General features: G+C 44.0%; 1 protein-coding gene and 1 pseudogene across 1 annotated transcript; both read right to left on the bottom strand.

Moving 5' to 3' along the window:
• Positions 1–774: 774 nt before the first annotated feature.
• Positions 775–5,100, bottom strand: LOC124697073 (annotated as a pseudogene).
• Positions 5,101–7,787: 2,687 nt separating this feature from the next.
• Positions 7,788–9,335, bottom strand: LOC124700077 (non-specific phospholipase C4-like). The gene has a single exon (XM_047232266.1). The coding sequence runs from the start codon at positions 9,333–9,335 to the stop codon at positions 7,788–7,790; it is 1,548 nt and encodes a 515-aa protein (XP_047088222.1).
• Between the last annotated feature and the right edge of the window lie 14,495 nt (positions 9,336–23,830).

The raw sequence follows: 23,830 nt of genomic DNA, 5'->3' as shown, positions 1-23,830 counted from the left end.
AGAATGTGCCACATGCAATGTTTCTATTCTCAAGTACTCTTCAGCAAAAACCTCACCGTTTTCTGAAAACATGTCTGCCAGACTGCAGTCTATTTTTCTTCCCTTAATTACCCAAAACCATGGTTTTATCTTCTCCTCCAGAGACTATCTGAAGTACCTTGGATTTTCCACAATCGCTTTCAGAGTCTTCTTCATGGTTCGTAATAGAAACTCAACCTTTGGTTTCATAGCAAGCTCGATACTGTAACCCAGAAGTGGGGAGAATCTTGAGATCATTGAGCAGCGTTGAAAGAGTTAAGACAGCATATTAGTGTATATCTTTGACTAGTGAAAATAACGTTATTAGACTTAAGCTAAACAACAAACAGTAAAACCAGAAATTGAGTACCATGAATAAGAGATTGACTCCAAAGTAGATTAGGCTATGACTACAATCAGACCATACAAGCAATTAATCCTATCTTGTAAAAAGCTTTCAAATGCTTTACAAATAGTAATTTACTGGTGGCACACTTTCTTCGCTAGTAGTTTCAATAGCAGGTCTTCACCAGCAAGGATTGATGAGAAGTGGATAGCCAGAACAGTTATGGTTGGGTAAAGTTCTTGAACTGTTAGGTACGTTTCACATAGTGCCATGTATTTATTTGCAAGACTCGTATAAAGTTGGCCCAAATTTAGGTAAAACCCATCTAGAAAGGCACTAGAAAAATACATGTTAGCTGCGCAGGACTTGAGTTGTAAGGATTATATCTGGTGAAGGGTACCTAGTAGTATCTAGAGGAGCAGCGAGATAAAGACATTTACAAGTCTGCAAGAAGTAAACACATATCAACTGCGTTGACTAAACCTTTGTAGTAAAACCTGGGGAGCAATGTGCATTTATGTCCAACAACAAAAGCTCTGGATACTTCCTAATGATGATGACACTCAGAAACACCTAAGTCAATAGAAATCTATTTTCTTCTTGAGGGTATTGTCCACATCGGAAGCATATTATTTCTAGAGATCTACACGCGATCTTTGCTACTGCTTTCTTATCAAAAGTTCAAAAAACATATCATCAAAAAAGTTAACAACCTGAGACAATAGGAAAACGAATTAGTACCAACAAGATATCAGTTATTAGAGGATATAGACACGGGTGAAAGGCAAATGAATGAAGATCATCCCCAATTTTGGATCTCCATGTGACTAAAAGACTGTTGCTCCGTGGATACTGTTGCAGACCGACATGAAGGTATGCAATAGACGTATATCAGATAGTGAGGTTGGCCACCGCATTCATGCCTCCTAAGTTCCAATCCTAGGAAATTTATCTCGATTAATTGGGTAACAATGTGAACTTGCAAAACTCAAGAAGATAATGATGAAATCTGTTACCCATGGAACCTTAATGGAACGGCTATAATAGTGTCTAACAAAATATCCCTTTTTAGTGACAACTGGTTACTATTTCCAAAACACGGAAAGGAGAGCTAAGACTGAGTAAATAGATTTTCCATCACTAACAGTGGTTGTGGAAAGCCAAGCTTATGAATATCTATGCACCTGCAGAATTTCAATTGGTTTTCTCATCAGCAACTGTGGACTTGATGTAGGAACTGGCACCAACATTTTCTTGCTGACGCCTAGATCATCAAACAGCATCAGAATTGAGTTCATTCTTCTTGTTGAACAACCTAGAATATGAGACCAACTTTTCACAGCAATACCGAAGACTGTACAGGAAATCTGAAACAAAAAAATAAACCAGATTTACTAACACATTTTCCAATTATGTTCAACTACAAACAAACACAGCGTACAATAGGATCTAAATCCATGTTTGTTATAGCAGGAAAAATTACCTGTTTTCTTTTAAAAAACAGGCATATGCGCGTAGTTTTCAATGACACTTGTCGAAAGAATCCACGGATACTTCAGCAACATCTTACCAATATATTCTTGTCCAATGCCAGCGTACAAGATTTTCATATAGGATAACATTACATTATTAAACTTATTGTCTAGAGATATACCAATATTGCAGGGTCCAGAAGTTATCACAAACATAAGGTTTCAGTTGAGAATCATGTACTTTTACTATACCTTCTCCCTGCAATATCAGAAAGGATGATAGGAGGATGACAGCAGAACTGATGCAATCTTTGGCTTCGGAATTCCAATGCAGCCAGGAAAATCAACTAATGGCTTCAGATGATTTTCCTCTGACTCTGAGCAGAGAAGATGCATTGGAAACGATTCAATGAGATAGGGAAAGGACAGAACCCCTTGTGCAAACATATGCTCAGACCACCAGACCTGGCCTCCATCTGCAATTATTTAAAATTAAATTTCGAGATATATACCACAGTGGAACTTTTATGAGGGGCCATAACGGGGCTCCGAGACATACTTTCTGGAAAAATGATAATGTATTTTGGAGCGTTAGCATTCCGTCTGATTAGAGTTTCATAACCACTGCTTGAAAATAACACCTCTTTCAAGAACTTAACCTATACATGAATAAACCACAAGGTAAACATCAACCTACTGAACAGAAGATGGCGCTTATAATTGCAGAATTAACGGTATCTACCACAGTCATAATCCATACTGTCACAATATTACAGATGAGTGACACCACCATTTACTAGTGCAAACAAAAATTTCTACACTATAATGATTTGACTAGCAGTAAATGGTTCCACCAAATAGTTCGAATTTTATCAAACAGGCTCGAATAATGGTGCTTGTTGGTGGCGCCGCGGGTGGCAAATGCAGCGCAGACTTTCTACAATGTTCTGTTATATCTGAATAAGTGGAACCTGGGGTTGTGTCGCTCGTGTTATAGACAAAAAAAAGGCGGAACGAATAAGCAGAGAAGTAGCATTATTGAGCTCAAGTTCTGTGGGAGACTAGAAGGTTGATGATCTGTGTTGCAGGCTTGTAGCTAAGTACTCCAACACTGTCCAGGCAATTATTTTCCTTATCACTTTGAGTTTCCGTTTCTAATTAGCTAGATTAAAATAATCTCCAAAAGACATCTAATAAGGGGTGATGGACCTCCTTGAGGCCTTGTTTACTTCTCTCGTATTTTTGTTCCCAACAAGTATGGGGATGGGAGGGGATTTGGTGTTCACCCAATCCCCTCAAATACCCTTCCCCAAAAATTCAGTGGCGGAGCTACAACATTTGCAACCAGGGTGCCTAGAGGGTGCCAAAGCAGATTAATAACTTTTTTAGGGGGTGCATGTGCGGTGAAAAAAATGCTATTATGCAAAGGAAATTTTTTCTAAGGGGTATCATGTGCACCCCTTTGGCTAGCTGCAGATCCGCCAGTGCCAAAAGTACACTATTATGATGGAGAGTTTTTGATTTAGGCAAAAAATATGGGGATGGGAGGGAATATCTCGAGATTATTTCGTTTAAAACTGGAGAAGTAAACGGACTAGTGGGGATTTCCCGGGATATGAAATAATCCCTCCCATACCCATAAATACCCCAGAAGTAAACAAGGCCTAATTGGGCAGGTTGGAAGAATTTTCAAGCATACAGTCAAGTAAATTAAGTTTCTACAGGACACAAATAGGACCAGTTTCTCGCCCTGTGGATGAGCACGGAGAGGCCCTTGGCCGCGATGAGCTTGGCGGAGGAGAGCCGTACACCGAGGCTCTCGACGAGCGGCACCACCCGGCCGGCGCGCCTGCTCCTCCCCATGAAGTACCCCTTCCTGCCGAAGACGAGCGCGCCCATCTCGGCGCCCGCGCGGGGCCCCTCCCAGCATCCCAGGACGCCCAGAGCCCGAGGTAGTCGAGTTGCCTGACGCCATCGACCAGCATGGCGGCGTCTCCCGGCGCCTGCGCGGCGATGGCAGCCGCGTCGGCTGGCGAGACGCCGTGGTCCCGCAGGAGCTCCGCAACCGCCGCCTCGGCCTCGCGCGGGTAACCGCGGGCCGAGAAGAGGGATGTGGTGGCGGCGGATGGGGTGGTGGCGCTGAGGCGCCGCGGAATTCGTAGGCGAAGAGAGGAGTACGGTGGTGGCCATGGCCATGACGGAGGCGGAACGGGTAGGTTGGGCCGTTGGGGGATGGACGGATAGCCGGAGAAGAGAACGGGAATGGTAGTCCCGAAGAAACGGTTTAAACCCTCGTTATCCTCCACCCGCGGGGGTTAAACTTTTTTTTTTTTTGAGAAACACAGTACAAACGCAGGCGCTCACATACACGCGTATACACTCACCCCTATGAACGCACACACGCACACCCTACCCCTATGAGCACCTTCGGAAGACCGAGCCGGCGGATTGGATCTTGAAATTGACGAAGTCACCAGAGGCGCCTCGCTGTCGACGGGAACGTCGCCTCCCACTGAAAGAATATTCCGCATTTATGAGACACACAGATGTCAAACCTGGGGTTTGAACTCTGGTGGGCTGGGGGTACAACCACCCTCCTAACCACCCAACCTGAGGTTGGTTCTCCCGCGGGGGTTAAACTGTCAAACCTGGGTTTATCTCCTCCTCGTCCGAACTCAAGGGTTCAAATAATTCTGGTTTGAACTCACACGGGAGAAATAATTTTGGCCTTGAGTTCAAGTATAATTCTGCGAATTATTTGTACTCCATCCCTTGAGTTCAAATAATTTCGGCAGGTTTTTATCAAAATGATTTCCAAACAAAAGGAGTATCAAAATGAGGAGTACATATTTTTGTGCGGAGATTGTTTCGGCCTTTTTTTTCATCAAAATGATTTCCGTTGGCTCATGTGATAAATACAAAATGAACCTGACAAATACAAAATGGCGGCAAGGGAGAGAAAGAAGGGAGTTTTGTGGCGGGCTATGGCGTGGGAAGCTTCTGGAATCTGTGCTCCTCATGGCGATTCCTTAGCGGCGGTATTGTTTCGCCGGTGCTATCCTCGGTCAGAAGGCTAGCCACACCTTCCTCGGCAGCAGCTGCTGCTCGAGATTCATCTTCTTGCAGCGGAAGACCTACTTGCACCTTGGAACAGCGTCTCATGCTCTTCCAAGTGGCTGAGTCCCCGACGGGTGCAGGAGTGGCCATGGCTGGAGGTGGTTCATCGTCGGCGAGCTTGGATCCGATCGCGTTTTCCACGGTCATTTTAGGCTGCCAAAGTACTAGACTAAGTTGTAATTCTTTCTTTCTGTGAGGTTATTTTTGTAATTGTTCACCCACTAGTTGACGACACTTCAAAAAAATCATATTACAAACTGGTTAGTTTTATCGCAACTAGTAAAAATAAAAGGACTGCATGCACGAGTTTTTCACTTTGTTCATTCTTTTCGTTTTCTTTGGTTGACTCCAAAATGGGGTCATAATTTCTGGCAGCATGATCATTCATATAAAAGGGTTGAATATTTCAAATTTCATTGCATATACTACATACAATCCTAGCTGGATACCTTAAAATGATTTTTTGAAATTTTTAGGACAAAACTACAACACACTTGTAGTTCAAATTTGGACTATTTCTAGAAATTTTATCAAAACTTGATAATAGCCAAAAGGTACCTAGAAACGAGAATATTCATTAAACCTGGGGATTGAGCATCCTACGTGAGTGGTGTCATTTCCCCCAATTTTTATAGTTGGTTCAGATAAAACACATTTTTGCCAGTAGTAAGCAGAAAATCACTGTTCGACAAGTTTGAATGAGAGTGCTAGGAAAACCCTAGTTCACATATTTGTGTCAGGAAAAATACTTCTTTAAAGTGTTTGAATGAGAGTAATAGGAAAAATCCTAGCCCAAAACTTTTGAATTGAATTTGTATTAGGAAAATCCTAGTTCAAAAAACATGAACTAGATTTGTACTAGGACAAAATCTAGTTAAAAACATTAAAATAGTTTTGTACTAGGCAAAACCCTAGTTCAAAAACTAAATTTGCACTAGGTAATTAATAATTGAGAAAAGAAGTGAAGAGCTAGAAGAGGCGAGTAGGAAGAATGAATGGGGACATCGATAGAGTAATGTAGCCTCGAGAGTATTTGAAGATGTGCAATGTCAGATCAAGCCTAGCGGTGTTGGAGCAAGGATGTCCTAACACAAGACACCGAATCCACGTAGTAATGTAATGTCTCTCCTCGTAAAAGGCGCAAGGCAAATTACCATCCATTGCCCCTCTCTCCTCTAGACCGCACCAAGATTCTCGGTCTCGCCCTGGTGAGGGTGGTATTACGGTAACAGATGACCTAGTGTGTCAGGGCAAGGTTCCTCCCACATATGTACATGCATCTAGAAACGATACAAACCAAAGCTTACATGTGCCATTTTAGTTAAGAGGTCACCCCCGATTACCTTGGACCTCCAAAAGAAAATCAAGCAAGCAACAAGCTCTATACAATCTACAAGCGGTGAAAAGTTGGCGTGGGAGTTAATACTAGGACACTAAATATTTATCTCAAAAATGGACCGGCCTTTTTTCCATCCAAGAACACCCAACCCGGAATTGCTTACTCTATCTCTTTGTGCTTTCCTCCAAAATGTCGTACATTATTTCTCTTCGGAACATGTCAATGGACCAAAGGAACGAGAAGGGCTTTGAAACTCCACCTGGTAGCCTAGACTCGGTCAACCTTTTATGGCTCCCACTGTCACCCCCTACTTACATCCAGTGACTCCAACGAGAAGAATGACGAGGAGGAGGAGGAGGAGGAGCTAAGGCTGATGAGGAGGACGACAACGACGACGAAGTCTCGTCATTCCCTCTGAAGAATCATGCATGCGAGAAAGATGGCCGGTAGAAGAAGGAAGGGGTGCAATGAACACGAACAAATTGTAGCTAGGTAGAAGTTAAATTTAGTTTTAACTTTGTAATTTAAATCAAATTTATATAATAGTGTGACGAGTTTGTCTGATATGAGATTTAATATTATAACATCCAGCTTAATAATATCTTAATAGTTAAATAGTTCAAATGATTTTCATACACTCCTAGATCAACATACAAGTTTGTATGCACATGTGGGTTGGGAACGACACAAATTTGCTCACTTTAAGTTAGGTTACTTTGAGTCATGAATATATTGACCCAGGAATGGAGGATCCACCTGTCAATGTGAGAAGTGGTTGGAAGCTACATAAAACATAGAGTACTTTATGAATATGCTATTTTAAGCGGTCTATCACACAGTAGTATTTCAGTTTGTATCTAAATTTTTTAAACGCCAAGTATTCATTTTAATCAATCGAATATAGCAAAAGAAAATCTAAAAATTAGAATGTTTCAATAGTAGGCCTCCAACATGGTCTAAGTTTTGTGAAAATTGCAAACATCTGGTTTGCCTTATGATTTGTGCAGATTTGCTATTTCTTAGTCACCAAAAAAAGTACAACAACATTTTTTAAAAATAAGTGTAAGCCATTTATGCAACTGCAATGAGTTGCACTTTTTCTTGGAACTACGGTTACACTTTTCTTGGGTGACTAACAGTGGGAAAATCTGAGTCGACTGCGATATAGACAAGCCCCGTTCTTGATTCAAAAGGCAGCCCTTTTTACTCATTTGAAATAAAACAGAAACCTTCTCTTACACTTTTGTTTAGAATGGTAAGACCCAAATTTTGTGCAAAGAACAATTGCAGTTAATATTGAGAACACGATACGTATCAGTACTACTCAACACTAATGTATATGTATACAATATTCATATCAATCTCCACAATACTAAATAGTACTCCTTTTCAACATCATCAATATCAACAATCGTGAAGCAAGCAACCGACCTGTCCTGATCACTGTCCAACTCCAACAAACAATCCAACGAGGCGTCTAAATCACGCGCGACGCCTACGAACGGCCACACGCAAAGCAAGCCAGCATCTTGGAAGGGAAGCTACTCTTCTTCTTCGCCGGCGGCGACGGTGTCGGTGGCAGGGCGGGGATGTGGGACCCGTCCATGCCGCACTTCTTGCAGCGGTCGCACTCGTCCAGGAAGGCCCTGAAGGCGTCGTTGCAGTATTTGGCCGCGTCACTCACCGTCATGCCTTCCACCAGCTTGTGCGGGTACACGTCCTTGGCGTGGTCGCCGTTGAGCGCCGCGCCGAGCTGCACCAGCTCCGCCTGGAACTCAGAGATCTGCGCCTGCTCTGCTGCCTCCGTCGGTCGCAGCTTCACCGCCTCCGGCAGCGTGGCGGGGCAGTCCGTGCGCGGCGTGTCGCGCGTGAGGACGGTGTCGAACGTGCCGGCCCACGCGTCGCGCTTGGTCAGGAAGCTCGGGAGGTTGAAGATCTTCTTCACGGTGGCTGGGATGGAGGAGTGCTCGAACTGCGACGTCGGCTGCGGCCCCGACGGACTGTGCACCACCGTCCCGGGCTCGATCCAGGGGGAGATGAAGAACGCCGGCACGCGGACACCGAGGCGATCGAAGTTGAAGAAGAATGGCGCGGCGCTGACGATGCCGTCGGGGCTGGGGACGCCCACGGCGGGGGTGGGGACGTGGTCGTAGAAGCCGCCGTGCTCGTCGTATGTGACGACGAGGAGCATCTCTTCCCACTGCGGCCCCGATCGCAGCGCCTCGTAAACCTCCTTCACGAACCTCTGCCCCTCGGACACGTCGTGCGACGGGTGGTCGTCGTTGCCGGGGAGGATCTTGAGGTCGAAGTAGCGCTGCTCGACGACCACGTAGTTGGGCAGCTTGCCCTCTCGGCAATGGCGCCGGAACTCGAGGTCGAACGGGTGGAAGTTGCCGACGTACTTGAGCTGGCGGAGGTTCCGGTATAAGAGCACCGCCGGTGGGTACTGGTAGTAGACTCCGAAGGAGTAGCCGGCGTCGTGGAGTGAGTCGAAGATGGTGGTCTGCGGCAAGCCGGCGACCAGCGTCTTGGTGTCATTGCTGACCAGACCGTGCGACGTGGCCGAGTGCACGAACAGCCGGTTGGGCTGCGTGGACGCCGGGTTGGACGCGAACCAGCGGTCGCACACGGCGAACTCCCGCGCCAGCTCGCGGTACACCGGCACGGCGTCCGGCCTGAACCCGTTCATGACGGTCTCCGCCATGCCCGGCTTCTCCTTCTCGGCCTGCTGCGCGAAGCCGCTCATCGGCGGCGAGGGGACGTCAGGCCGGGTCATCGGCGTGGTCTGGTTGTCGACGAAGGGCGTGCCGTAGACCTGCTCGTAGATAGCCTGCGCAGAGTGTCCCGGGTCCGGGTCCACGTACTCAGCTCGGTCGGCGAAGGTGATGGTCTTGGAGGAAGGGTCGGCGACGACGACGCGGTTGGTCTCGGCGCCGGTGACACCGTCGATGTCCGGGTTGAGGGATTTCATCCAGCCGAGCATGTGGTCGAAGGATCGGTTCTCCTGCACCACCACCACCACCGTCTTGATCTTTCCCGCCATTTTCAGCGGATAGCAGTATCTCTTGCGATCGCTAGCTTCGCTTGCTAGCTAGCGCCGAGATGGAGAGAATTGAGAGACGAACAATGGGAACAATGTGTATAAATATGAATATATAGAGAGTAGCTAGCTACCCCACCAGTCCCTGAGAATGGAGTTGAGTATGGAGATGGAAGAGTTCCAAAAGAGTCTCAATCGTGTTGGAGCGGGATATTCCTTGCAGAAGAGCACATGAACAATAAAGAAAATGACATGAACAGGACAACGCTTGCCACCTGACTTCACTTCCTCGCAGAAGAAGAAAAAAACGGAGAGGCTTGGCTGCCAAGTGTTCGAAACAGTGATTGCGCTGTGCTAGCTAATTTAGCATTTGAGTATATTCCACGGCACATTTGCTGATTTGCATGTTCAGGGAGTATTTTTTAAACATAAAGCTTTAGCCCAGCTTTAAATTAATAAAGCCACGAGGCAAACGGTACAAGACGCTGAGGAATTAGCTTACACAACCAAAGAACTGCAAGCAAATAAAATAAAAACACAAGACACTCCGCTCGAGGAAGCTCCAAGGCGAAGAAAACCGCAACGAACGCTGTGAACCAAATGCCTTGTCTAGATGTTGAAGATCACCGCTGAAGAGAGCCATCAGCTGTCTACCATACCACGCCCGCCAAGTTGTCGAGTCACCGCCCGTCTCCACTTCCGAAGGGGGACCCCTGCCTCCTCGCTCCGGTTCGAAGAGCGTCGTACCGTCGAAAGATGGAGAAGCGCACCCTAGAGCACGGAAGGTAAAGAGACCATAGGAGAGCACGGGAAGGAGAACAAGAACACACCACTCAACCGGAGCCAAGACACCATATTTGAAATCATATTGGCTAAATGCATCACACAAAATCATGCATGTCATTCGTAGAAATTACAGAAATTAACAAGTCTAGACATGCTCATGCTGCTCCCCAGCCTGCTTGAGTGCGTAGAAGAAATTAACATGATGTGGCTCCTCCATTCTGATCTCGTAGATATAGCAAGAATACTAAATCTAAAATAGTTTCTCGATGAATGGCATGTTTCGGAATAGCAGAGGTCTTGGTGACTTGGCTAAACATTCCCACATTGCCGATGGTTGTAGAGATTATGATTTAGATTTCATTGCTATATCGGAGACGGGTAGGCGAAATTTCACACAAAGTTTTCTCGACCGACCGTCGGGCGGGATTAACTTTCGGTGGTTTTCTCGCCCGCCTCGTGGTAGGTCCGGTGGCATTTTACTTGGCGTCCGTATAGACACCATGACTGTCTTAGCTAGTTCTGATGGAGAGTATCACATTAAGCTCGACATTCGGAATAAAGCGGACGGTTTCACGTGGAGTCTGGTTGCTGTGTATGGTGCCGCCCAGGATGCTTTTAAGGCTGACTTTTTACGTGAGTTGGTAAATCTTACAAAAGATAATCCTTATCCGATTTTAATCGGAGGCGATTTTAATTTGTTGAGATTTCCTCACGAGAAAAGTAAAGGCCGTTTCGATGGACATTGGCCTTTCTTGTTCAATGCTGTCATTGATAGCCTTGATTTAAGAGAGGTGTTTATGTCCGGTCGACAGTTTACTTGGGCCAACAGGTTGCCTGAACCCACATACGAGAAACTAGATCGCGTGTTGATGGATACCGAATGGGAAAATAAATACCCTATGGTGTCAGTCCGTGCACTAGAACGTATTGAAAAACTGTCTGACCATGCTCCCATCATCCTAACTACTCGGGAATCCCCGTCCTGTGTGTAAACGGCCGTTCAAATTTGAACTTGGCTGGCTACATCGAGAGGGATTTCATGATATGGTTAAGAAGGTTTGGGAGAGACCGGTCGGGGGCAGCACTCCAATTTTGAGATGGAATAATAAGATGCGGACAATGCGCAAACATCTCTCTCGGTTGGGCTGCCCATACGGCCGGTATCCTTAAAAAAGACAAGGCTCGCTTATCAAATGTAATTGATGAGCTTGAGGCTGTTGCGGAGGTTAGACCGTTGTCTACGCAAGAGATTGAACTTAAAAATCAATCAAATGCGCAGATGGCGAGTCTTCTTCGCGAGGAGGAACTCAAATGGTATCAACGTTCCAAAACTCAATTCATATTGGAAGGAGATTCAAATACGCGATATTTCCATGGCTTAGCCAATGGGAGATATCGGAAAAAACGTATTCATTCTCTTATTCAAGATGAAGGGTTGATTGAAGGCCATGAGCAACTCAAATCTTACATTACTAATTATTATAAAGGTCTGTTTGGTCCTCCGGAGGAAAGCATCTTCTCTCTTAATGAGGACTTAACGGACGATATACCCCAAGTTTCTATGGAAGAAAATGGTCTACTAACCGCACCTTATACCGAGGAAGAGGTTCGAAGGCAATTTTCCAAATGGAATGCAACAAAACATCAGGTCCTCGATGGTTTTCCAGCTGGAGTTTTATCAAACTTATCGGGATACGATTAAATCGGACCTTCTAGATTTGTTCGAGTGACCTACACATTGGACAACTAGAATTATTTCGTCTAAATTTTGGTGAAGTAATCTTGTTACCGAAAGTTAATGAGGCAGAAAGGATTCAACAATATAGACCTATTTGCCTCTTAAATGTAAGTTTCAAGATTTTCACGAAAGTGGCCACCATTAGACTTAATACGGTTGCGGATCATGTTGTCCAGCCATCACAGACAGCCTTTATGCAAGGAAGGAACATCCTTGATGGAGTGGCGGTCTTGCATGAGACGGTACATGAGATGCATTCTAAGAAATTACATGGGGTTATTTTAAAACTAGATTTTGAAAAGGCGTATGATAAAGTCAAGTGGTCTTTCCTACAGCAGACACTCAGGATGAAAGGTTTTTCTCCAGAGTGGCGCGCTCTAATAAATGATTTTGTGTATGGAGGTAGTGTCACAATCCGGGTTAATGATGACACCGGCCACTATTTCCAAACACGAAAAGGGTTACGCCAAAGGGATCCGTTATCACCGATGTTGTTTAACATTGTAGCGGATATGCTGGCTATACTCATAGAGCGGGCCAAGGCTGATGGCCATATTGAAGGAGTGATTCCACATCTGGTTGATGGTGGTTTATCTATACTTCAATATGCCGACGATACAATTCTGTTTATGGATCATGATCTTGAAAAAGCTCAAAATTTGAAATTAATTTTGGCGGCTTTTGAGCAGTTGTCAGGATTGAAAATCAATTTCCATAAAAGCGAATTGTTCTCGTTTCGGTGATGCCCAAAACGATACGGCTCGTATACGAGTTGTTTGGTTGCGGGCAAGGCCAATTTCCTATTCGTTATTTGGGTATTCCGATTCATTATCGGAGACTTACAATCGCGGAATGGAAATTAGTGGAAGAAAGATTACAAAAACGCCTTAGTAGTTGGAAAGGTAAATTGTTGTCCCTGGGAGGAAGATTGGTACTCATTAATTCGGTACTCACAAATATGGTACTATATATGTTATCATTCTTCATCCTACCGAAAGGAATTCTGCATAAACTCGATTACTATCGATCCAGATTCTTTTGGCAAGGGGACAACGAGAAAAAGAAATATCGACTGGTTAAGTGGAGTATAATTTGTAGTCCCAAAGATCAAGGAGGGCTTGGAGTTCATGACCTGGAGGTCAAGAATTCAGCTCTTCTAGGTAAATGGCTGTTTAAGCTACTTACTGAGGATGGGACTTGACAAACTATTCTTCGGAGAAAGTATATCGGTTCGAAGACATTATCCCAAGTGGTTTGAAAACTTGGGGATTCTCACTTCTGGGCTGGTCTTATGGCGACAAAAAATGTATTCTTTCGCCATGGTACTTTCTCAATCAGGAATGGAGCACAGATACGGTTCTGGGAAGATGCTTGGCTAGACAATGCACCCTTAAGTGAACAGTATCCTGCTCTGTATAGGATTGCTCGTCGCCAAGGTGATACCATTGCTATTGTAATGGCTACCTCACCTCCGAATGTGACGTTCAGACGGGTTTTACTTGGACAAAGACTTGTGGCATGGAATACCCTAATTCAACGGCTCGGAGATATTCATTTATCACCTGAACCAGACGAATTTAGATGGAACCTTCATGTAGATGGTACCTTTTCCGTAAAATCTTTCTACAATGCGATCCTTCTTTTCGACTTACCGGTTGACAACAATAAGAAGATTTGGAAGATGAAGATACCATTAAAAATTAAAATTTTTGGATGGTATCTTCGTCGTGGGGTTATTCTCACCAAAGACAATCTTGTTAAGCGAAATTGGCATGGAAGTACACGATGTGCTTTTTGTCATCAGGACGAAACAATCAAACACTTATTCTTCCAGTGCCAGTTCGCGAGATCTATATGGTCTGTCATCCAAGTAGCGTCTACCTTGTATCCTCCGACTAGTGTCGCCAATGTCTTTGGCAATTGGCTTCATGGTATAGATTCAAGGTTTAAGTTGCTTCTTAGGGTGGGGGCGCTAGCGAGTTATCCGGGCGCTTTGGCTATGTAGAAATGACAAGATCTTTAATGACAAAAATTGTTCTTTGTTGCAGGTCATCTACAGATGTACATGTATTCTCCGTTCATGGTTACCTCTACAGCGAGTGGAGAACCGACATCTATTTACGGAGGTCTGTACACGGTTGGAGGCTACGGCGAGGGATAATTTTTCCCTACATGGGTGGCAGCATAGTCTACGGATAGATGCCCCACCTACACTTTAGGCGTTATATGATTCATCGTTCCGATATGTATCTCGCCTAGTTTTTATTATTTATCCTTTTGAACTTGAGACAACAAAACGGCTGTGTGCATCCTGGTTATGCAGAGGCTGGATGTAATTGCTTATTAAAGTAATAAAGCATCCTTTATCGAAAAAATTCTGAATTCGACGAGAAATTAAGGAATTGTGAAATTTAGCAAAAACAATTTGTTTTCCCGAGGGTAGGGCATGCATGGCGAGATGATTGCGACATTAATTGTACCAGTGTATACTATAGTACTAGTACTAACTAAAAATAGAGCCCAGTTTCACACAACGAATGTAAATTTAGTTTTGTTCACCTATTTGACTTTACCACGATAAACTTTTCAAAATGAGTAATATTCAATACTCCCTCCATCCTAAAAAATACCAAAGATTTATCCACATTTTTCTTTGTGTAAAGATCAGTATCTGCGGTTTTGCCCAAAAGTTATTCTACTTTCTCTTTTTTTGTGGAACATGCAAGGGACCCACCGTCTCGGTTCTCAACAAACGTAGACGGCTCAACCATCTCGTCAAACTGCGCGTCCTTTAAGATACGTAGAAAAGTTTTATAACCAGTGTCGAGCTTGACGTTAGAGCTCATGCATCCATCCATGAGACGTAATCTGCCTATGTACGACATCATGAGCTTTCAATTATCGATCCATATTTCTTTGGCATGTATAGCTAGCACGCGTGTCTCGTCATGTCTTTTGAGATTTCCTTTGGCTTTGCTTTCCAACTTCTCAAACTTACCAACTAGAACGCGCTCCCAACTCGCTCTCCTCTATCTACAGTACATGGGCTTCTCTTCTCTTTCATTGGGCCTCTCCTTCCTCCTCTGCGCCGGAGTAGCCGGCCGGAGATGGAAGGGAGATGGCGCCGGAGTAGGCAGGTTAGTTAGGGTTAGCGGCAGCTTGCCGGTAGTGGGCTGTTTGCCTGGTAGTGGAAGCGAAGGGCGAGATCTGGCCGCTTGGATCTCACCTGCTTTAGGGTTGTTCGGTTTTCTTCTCCTTCTCCGGTGGTCGGAGGGAAGAGGGGAGCAGGAGACCGACGCTTCCTTCAATAAAGATACGGCGGACTTCTACCTGCTGCAGAGCGGAAGCGGCGGGCGGCGCCCTCTCCTGTCCGGCCTTGGAGGCGAGGGGGAAAGGGTGCGCCTGCCGGGGAACAACGACGACGACGAGCTCCTGGCCGGCCATGGAGGCGAGGAGGAGCACATCCATGTCGTCACCATCCTCTTTGCTTCTTGGAGGGTGTATCTCTGCTGCTTCTGGTGTGGAGGTAGCGCATCGGTGCTGCATGGAGGCGAGGGAGAGGACGGTAAGGATGCTGCTGCTTCCTCACGCTCGAAGCGGCGCCACAAGTGCGTGCCCAAGAGGTGCTATGGAGCTGCGTCCTCTTCATCGCCGCTGTTGCTGATGCGGTGTTCTTCCAGGAAAGCTCACCAACGGGGGACTTATGCCGGCGTCATCGCCCTGCCCCTGCTTCTTATGGCCGATTGGCGGCCCTTCTCCTGGAGATCTGACTTCCCAAGGACCAAGCAGTCTAAGGGGAAGAGCTACCGCTTCCGCCACGAAGCTGGACCGAGTGGTTCGTCCCCGGCGCCGGTGTTCATTCTCTGGCGGAGCAACTCGACGGCGATTCCTTTTTGCGATGCAGAGCGTCGAGGACCTGATCGCGTTTTCCAAATTTCTTACGAGGTATTCTCTGTAACAGTTCGGTCCTTATCCAGAATTCTCCTGAACTATAGGGGCTTTTCTGCATTTTGTACCCACCGTCTGTTTAATACTAGCAGCTTCTAGGGTCCTTCAACCCTACCCTTGTTCAAAAAAAAAACTTACCAACTAGAGATACAATTTGTAGATGCCTGAGAAGAGCAGCAACGCCTGCGACACCAACTAGTTAACTAACTAAACCAACTTTTGGTCTCTAGCACCTTTGAATTCCGTCGCCCACCATATCTCCGATGGAGAAGTTGTTCCACGTGCAAAATTTGTAAGGCAATGTAAGGTAAGGTTAGCAATTGGCCGATTGTTTAAGCGTCCAAGATATGCACATTACTTCGTATTGTTCCATCGGTTTATAGTTCCGGCCCATTGGTTAAGCGTTAGTTAAATGTCAGAGTATCAAAGATCGCCGAGTTAACAAGGCATGGATGCAAGTGACATCTCCGCTAACACGTACGGGAAGTGTTGCCACGCAAAATTGCAGCGCAACACTAGGATAATTGTCGTACTTTCGTGACGACGAACGGATGATTTCCGAGCAAATCAACAAAGATCCCTCACTTTCGTGGAGGAGAACTGACCGCTTTTCAGCGCAAAACGGTAAAGATGAACCAAATCCTAGGGTTGCTAGGGCATGACAGGATAAACAACAGAGAAGAACGATAAAAAGAACAAACGTAAAAAGTAGATGTATATTTGATAGATCTATTGGTTCCTTCTTCAATCGGCCATAGCCCTTTATATAAGGCGCAGGACTTCGCGTTCCAGGGCCGGCGGCCAGACTTGACGTACACGAGTAGGATTCCAGAAGCTAAACCGAATATTGCCCTTCCCTTCTTTGATTCGGTTACCAGATATGTCTACAAAATCTATTTGCTAATCTTCCAGGCCATACTCACGTACATGCACGCTCTAATAAAATAACTCGGCCAAACATGAATCATACAATGCCCTCATGTGCATGCAATCTCCTGTTGCACTAATCCTTGAGTGACCTGTTAATCTGCAACCCGCACGTCCCGGCCTGATATCTGAAGTATATTAGGACTTGTATTGTGCATTGCGGTTTAACTCAGCTTGTCTCTGAATTTGTCAGGAATTGTCCTCGGTGCCCGCTAGTTCAAGCAAAACTTCAGATGAATGTCCTGGTCATTAGCTTCCTTCATCTGATCTTTCGTCGTGTATACTGGACTGCATTTTAAACTAAACAGCAAGACCAAAAATATATATGTCAACCAAAAGTTTAACGAACACACCTTTAACCTAATTTGGCCCATATAAAATACCTAGTAGCCAAATTATGTGTTCAACACATGCCCTCCTGTTTTTGGTACAACTGATAAAACTGAATTTACCAAAAACATTATGAAAATTCCTTAAGGTGATGTTAATCACTGCACTGGCCACAGATTTGCTTAGGGTGATGTCTAAAGTACACATCAGCCAAATTTTCTTAGGGCGATATTGCAAGTAACATATCGGCCAAATTTTGTTGAGGATGATACTTGTAATAATAAATCGGCCACAATGTCTTCAAGCCTCTCGCTACATGCCAGGATAATATTTTTTCAAGTATTTTTCATCCAGAGCTTTGAAAACATCTCTACTTGGAAAGATTTTAGAAAGTATGAATTTTCAAACAATCTCCACAACTCTATATGGACCTTCCCAACTCGGTGACCATTTGCCGAATATTCTATACTCGTTGCAGTAGCTCATACTACAACACCGGCCAATAAAACCTGATGTTTAAATAATCATCGCATCTCATGAGCCGACTGATGTGTCCTACATATTGCTTCATGCACTTTACTCTTAGCTAATATATTATGATCAGATTCCAGAAACTTCAAAAGAAACCATCTATAGTACTTAGATATAATTCGGCAGCCGATAAGCTACATGTCAAAGTTTGTGGCCGAATTATTTCATATCTAATTTGACTTGGATCCTCTAAATAAAAAAACTACTGGAACTCTCCAATCCTCAGGTTCCAATATATTTTCTAACTCGGCTGTTTGTAACTCATTTACCGAATTAGCTCCCTGTACTACTAGTTTCTGGACTGAATTAGAATCAGCAGTATTATGCTCTGAATCACCTTTGCATTGTACGACTAGTTGTTGAATGGAACAGGCTGCACCCTATACCAAGCTAGCATCCAGCAATGCCAACTTATTTTCTAATTCGGTTGTCTGTAGCTTATGTACCAAATTAACATTATCATGCAATACTTGCTGCTGGACCAAACCTGGACATGCAGACCCATGGATGGAAACAACAACGGTCTTGCTTTTAGCAGCCACAAGCATCGATCTTTCTAATATAAATTTTTCCTTGTGCTAATACGATAACCTGCTGCCTGTTGTGCTAAATAATTAGCTCTTAAATTTTCTTCTCTAGCTATATGATGGATAATGACCCCCTCTAGAGACTCAGTTATATCTAAACACCGGTCCAAATAACTATTTAGTAACCCATCAAAACATTGGAATTCGCTTTTATTTTGGCGCACTACCAGAAGCGAATCCCCAAAAGCATCTGTAATCTTAACACCCATGTCTACTAAACTTTCTAGAGCAAACCAAAACCTTATATTCAGTTTGGTTATTAATACAAAAATATTCCAGAGCGAACCGATGTTTCATAAACTACCAATGCCTTGCCTCTCTCTACCAATGCCTTGTGAGGTGAAATTAAAACAATACCAATGCCTTGCCTCTCTCTACAAACCGATCCATCAAAATAAAGTTTCCAAGGGCAAACACTACAATTTATATTTTCTTCATCCTTGATCCTATGATCAACAATAAAATCGGCGATAACTTATGTCTCATAACACGCAGCGATTCATATGCTAAATTATATTCTATTAGTGCATAAGCGCACTTTGCAATCCTAACATTAAGAATCGGTTTTTCCAACATATATTTAATCACATCGGCTTGGCAAGCTACCACGTTTGTACTAGAAAGTAGATGCCGAAAATTGGTACATGTATAATATAAAGACAAGCACAACTTTTCAATAAACACGTACCGGGTCTCGGTGTCGAGAAAACAATGACTTAGGTAGGAAATGATGTACTCCTTCTCACCATCTTCAAGTGGGTTAGCGGATAAGAATCCATGTCCAAGATTTTCCATATAATCAAAATCTTCAATTGTTTCATGCATATCGCTTTTTCCGAAACGATATTCTTCAGAACATTTTTGCAGACACTTAAAGCTATCAACTTTGCTCATCATTTATATAGATAAATCATTAAACCGAGCTATATTAGCCGGCTGTGATTTTATTAGGTACAAAACCATCTCTGAAAATATTGATATAATCATAGTCCGATAAGTCTCTACCGGTCAAACATCGCATCTCACCGTGTTGCGAATCAACCGGTACCTCTGCTAAAGCAGGGCAAGCGGAAGTTTCCGCCTCAATCACTTCCACATCATCATCAACCCACTGAATTAAACACTGATGTAGAGTAGAAGGAATGCAGCAATTCGCATGAATCCAATCACATCCCAAGAGAATATCATAGCGGCCTCTAATATCAACAACAAAAAAGGCAGCCTCTACTGTTTTGCTTCCTACTGTGAGTTCCATAGAAATAACACCTTTAGCCTCACATAATTCTCCCGAGAATCCACTAACTCTCTTGTTTGTCTTCATTAACTCGCTCTCTTTTCGGTTCAATTTAGAAAATACCGAAAAAAGCATAATATTACCACTGCCGCCGCCGTCAACAAGCATGCGACCCATAGGCTTGCCATCAATCTGACCCCTGATAAACAATGGCTTTAGATGTTGTCCGTAATTCTCTGGTTCTTAAATGTAGCATATTTTGGAATAAGATCAAACTCTGCGACTTTAACAGCTTTCTCGGTGACGATGCATTTCTCCTTCCAAATCTTCTTTGGATGAATCATTGGTTTTCTATCTCGATTAAACCATTCACCGTACTTCTTAGCGATCTGTTCTTTAATTTCCAATGCTCGTAGCCGTTGCACTCTTCGTTTCTGGGTACGTGTAAGTCCTGTCGGACACCAACGAGGTCTTTGTTTAGTTCCTGGTGTGACCGACTTACTTCTGCTGTCCTCAAATTTTCTCGGCCTGTATTGACGTACTGATGTCATTAGCGCAAGCTCTCCAGCCGAGAAAATCCTTTGGTGATCCGATGGACCGCCAGCCTCAAAAGTCCCACGGCCCCTCGCATATACATCAGTATATTTACCAGATGTCCTATTATTACCAGGACGTATCTCACGCTTTTCTGAACGTGTACCCATATTGCGCTCCAAATCATCATGCAAGCTCGTGCCTTTGGTTTCAAAAATAGCATCTTTTTGAACCATACCAGACCATCGTCGCTGCTGATTTACACCGTCACCACCTTCAGCTATTTTTGCTTCCTCAGGTTTCAAAGCATGACCCGCATTAGACTCTGCTAACTGAGGTAGCTGTGCACCATCAATGTCACTAGTTTTCGTATTTTGAATGGTATCTTCAGCTGACTGATACTCACCAACTTTCAAAGCATTACCTTTCAAATCATCTGGATTTTGGACTGGCTTGGGTTCAATACGCCTTACCGGCACCCAGATACGCTTACTGCCACCTTTATAATTCTTGCCATTTGTATCGCGTCTCGGCGGCAATTGGTTTCTTTGAATAACAACTGCATCACGCGACCTAAACTCATGATTGAAACCAGCTCTTTTCTCATGCACATTTGGTCTGAACCCAGGCCTCGGTGGAACCCATTCTCTTTGAAAGTAACCTGCTTGTCCTGTAGGATACGATGCCCACGGATTAAAACCCCACGGAGGATATTGAGAATACATAGGAGGCGGGCGGCCCCAATATGCCGGCGTCACGTGTAAATAAGGTTGCTGGTTATACGCATTTTTTCGCCAGCAATCATGCCCCCCGGGCCGAGTAGGAGACCTGGGACGCTTGTTACCTCCGAGCCGATTAAACATATTGTCGGCTTTACGTGAAGTGTATTTCTTCAATAATATGCTAACGGTCGGCTTCGGTCTTGGAGTTGATCTCCTTCTTCCATTGACTTTCCACATTCCTCCTACTGGATTTTTTGGCTTGATCATTCTCGGAGGAGCATTATCATCAACCACAACATTTTTCCCTCTTGCGGACTCGGTCTGATCTGACCGAATAAGCATTTTCTTTTTCTCAAAGTTAATCACATTGGTAGGAAAAGTATCACTATCGGGTATCATCTTAGATCCTTCTGTAAATGTCAATCGTCTCTCATCAATGGACGATCGCACCTCCGACAAAGATATTTGAGCATCCGACATTTGTTGCGGTGACCGATTTAAACACGAATCCAGTACCGGCCTATACGGGACCTCGGTATCAACATGTTGCTGCAAATTAGAATTAAAGCCCATACTTCGTTCATTGCTAATGTTATTTTGCAAAATCGAAGTTGAATCAATATGAGTAGAAATACTATATATAGAGTTATTGGTCGAACTTCTATCATAATTTGGTCCACCTTGATTATTATTATTAGGAGCGACTTGAGGCTGCATAACATTAGCCGATATACTGGGTACAATACTAGGCACATTAACAAATCTATTACTATCCAGAGCCATCGGCTTTTTCTCAGAACTTTCATTATTGATTATTGAGCGAACATAGCTATTTTCTATATCCTTACTAAAGCGCTCCTTATAATCATCAATTGTACTGACTGCTGATTGAGTAATTATAGGAGTCATATTTTTCACATCAGAGCCATACTTACAAGCTAGATGTAAATCTATTAGAGGAGCAATTGTTTCAGTTGGCTTACATACCTGAGCGCCAAACATAGGAGAAAGGCTTGGTGTCGTTACCTTCTTCACGACGCCGTTCTTTGTCTTGTAAAATCGCTTCAATTTCTCAGCCCTTGCTTTTTCAAGCTCCTGCTCAAGTTCTCGTCGCTCATTTTCGGACAGATCGTCGAGAGTGAAAGCGATGACGTTTTCCGAGTCGATATCTCTTGCGTCCTTGGGATGGTTGTTCATCGTGCGCTTCTTCGGTCCCCAGCGGAGTCGCCAATTGTGTTGCCACGCAAAATTGCAGCGCAACACTAGGATAATTGTCGTACTTTCGTGACGACGAACGGATGATTTCCGAGCAAATCAACAAAGATCCCTCACTTTCGTGGAGGAGAACCGACCGCTTTTCAGCGTAAAACGGTAAAGATGAACCAAACCCTAGGGTTGCTAGGGCATGGCAGGATAAACAACAGAGAAGAACGATAAAAAGAACAAACGTAACGATTGGTTCCTTCTTCAATCGGCCATAGCCCTTTATATAAGGCGCAGGACTTCACGTTCCAGGGCCGGCGGCCAGACTTGACGTACACGAGTAGGATTCCTGAAGCTAAACCGAATATTGCCCTTCCCTTCTTTGATTCGGTTACCAGATATGTCTACAAAATCTATTTGCTAATCTTCCAGGCCATACTCACGTACATGCACGCTCTAATAAAATAACTCGGACAAACATGAATCATACAATGCCCTCATGTGCATGCAATCTCCTGTTGCACTAATCCTTGAGTGACCTGTTAATCTGCAACCCGCACGTCCCGGCCTGATATCTGAAGTATATTAGGACTTGTATTGTGCATTGCGGTTTAACTCAGCTTGTCTCTGAATCTGTCAGGAATTGTCCTCGGTGCCCGCTAGTTCAAGCAAAACTTCAGATGAATGTCCTGGTCATTAGCTTCCTTCATCTGATCTTTCGTCGTGTATCTGCACTGGACTGCATTTTAAACTAAACAGCAAGACCAAAAAAATATATGTCAACCAAAAGTTTAACGAACACACCTTTAACCTAATTTGGCCCATATAAAATACCTAGTAGCCAAATTATGTGTTCAACAGGAAGCATCACTTCCGGAGATCCAAACCATTTGTGTAAACGCCTCGTATCCAAACGGTCTACACCGAGCCAAATGTTTAGTGCTAAACATCTCTCAACTCTGTCTGGAGTGATAAAATTCTTCCAAAGGTGACGCATGTGTTAGGCATATAATCGAATCATGTTTGCATAGGGCTAGGTTATGTCTGTCTAATTCCTTGTACATTATTTTTCTCCATACTTGTACGTTGCTTGTAATCCTCTCTCTCTATATACACACGAGCAACACAAGCAATATATATGTGACACGTGGTTAATCCCCAAATTACATGGTACCAGAGAGTAATCATGGAACACAAGAGAGATGTCGAAATGTTTCACATTTAGCTCGGAGGGGATATAACCAAACAAAATGAGTATAATCATAGAGAACTATGAGATGATTTTTGAAACATGAACACTCCCTCCCAATTGGCAGGGACAGAGCCAGGATTTTGACATGAGGGCGGCGAAGAAGACAAAGAAAAACCGCGACGCTCACGTAAATGTATGTCATTTTGGTATTAGAAGGAAAATAATGGAGATAAAACGTCACAATATATGATGTCTCACTATATCGTATTGTTGATATAGTGACCAATTAAAAGGAAGATTAATCGTTACACTTGAAGACCAACTAAAAGGAAGATTAATATGATGCCCTAGTTGACAAGCTTGACAAAGTCTCGATTTATCCTTAATCATACTACAAGGAATTATGTAGAACATGCTAAAGCTTCCATGACATGATGATCGGGGTCTCTAAGACAACGGTGCCAAAGATTGGGATCGATGACGACATAAGCTAGATGATGGCCCGAGAGTGGGGTGTCATGGAGACACTAGTGAGGGCCCAAGCTATTGGGTCTGATGGTCGCGCTTTTGTTGGGTAGTCCTTCACAAATAAAATAAAAAGGATCAAATTCAATAGATATTTAAGTTGGCTGAACTAAGTTGGAGAACGGAAATAAGAATTTTGACAAGGTGGTTGATGTCTACACACGCTTCCATTCTTGTAGACAGTGTTGGGCCTCCAAGTGCAGAGGTTTGTAGAAGAGCAACAAGTTTTTCTTAAGTGGAT

Source organism: Lolium rigidum, chromosome 3 (assembly GCF_022539505.1).
Source record: "Lolium rigidum isolate FL_2022 chromosome 3, APGP_CSIRO_Lrig_0.1, whole genome shotgun sequence".
NCBI classification, from domain to species: domain Eukaryota; kingdom Viridiplantae; phylum Streptophyta; class Magnoliopsida; order Poales; family Poaceae; genus Lolium; species Lolium rigidum.
The sequence above is the reverse complement of the archived record's forward strand: the minus strand, read 5'-3'. Positions and strand labels throughout refer to the sequence as shown.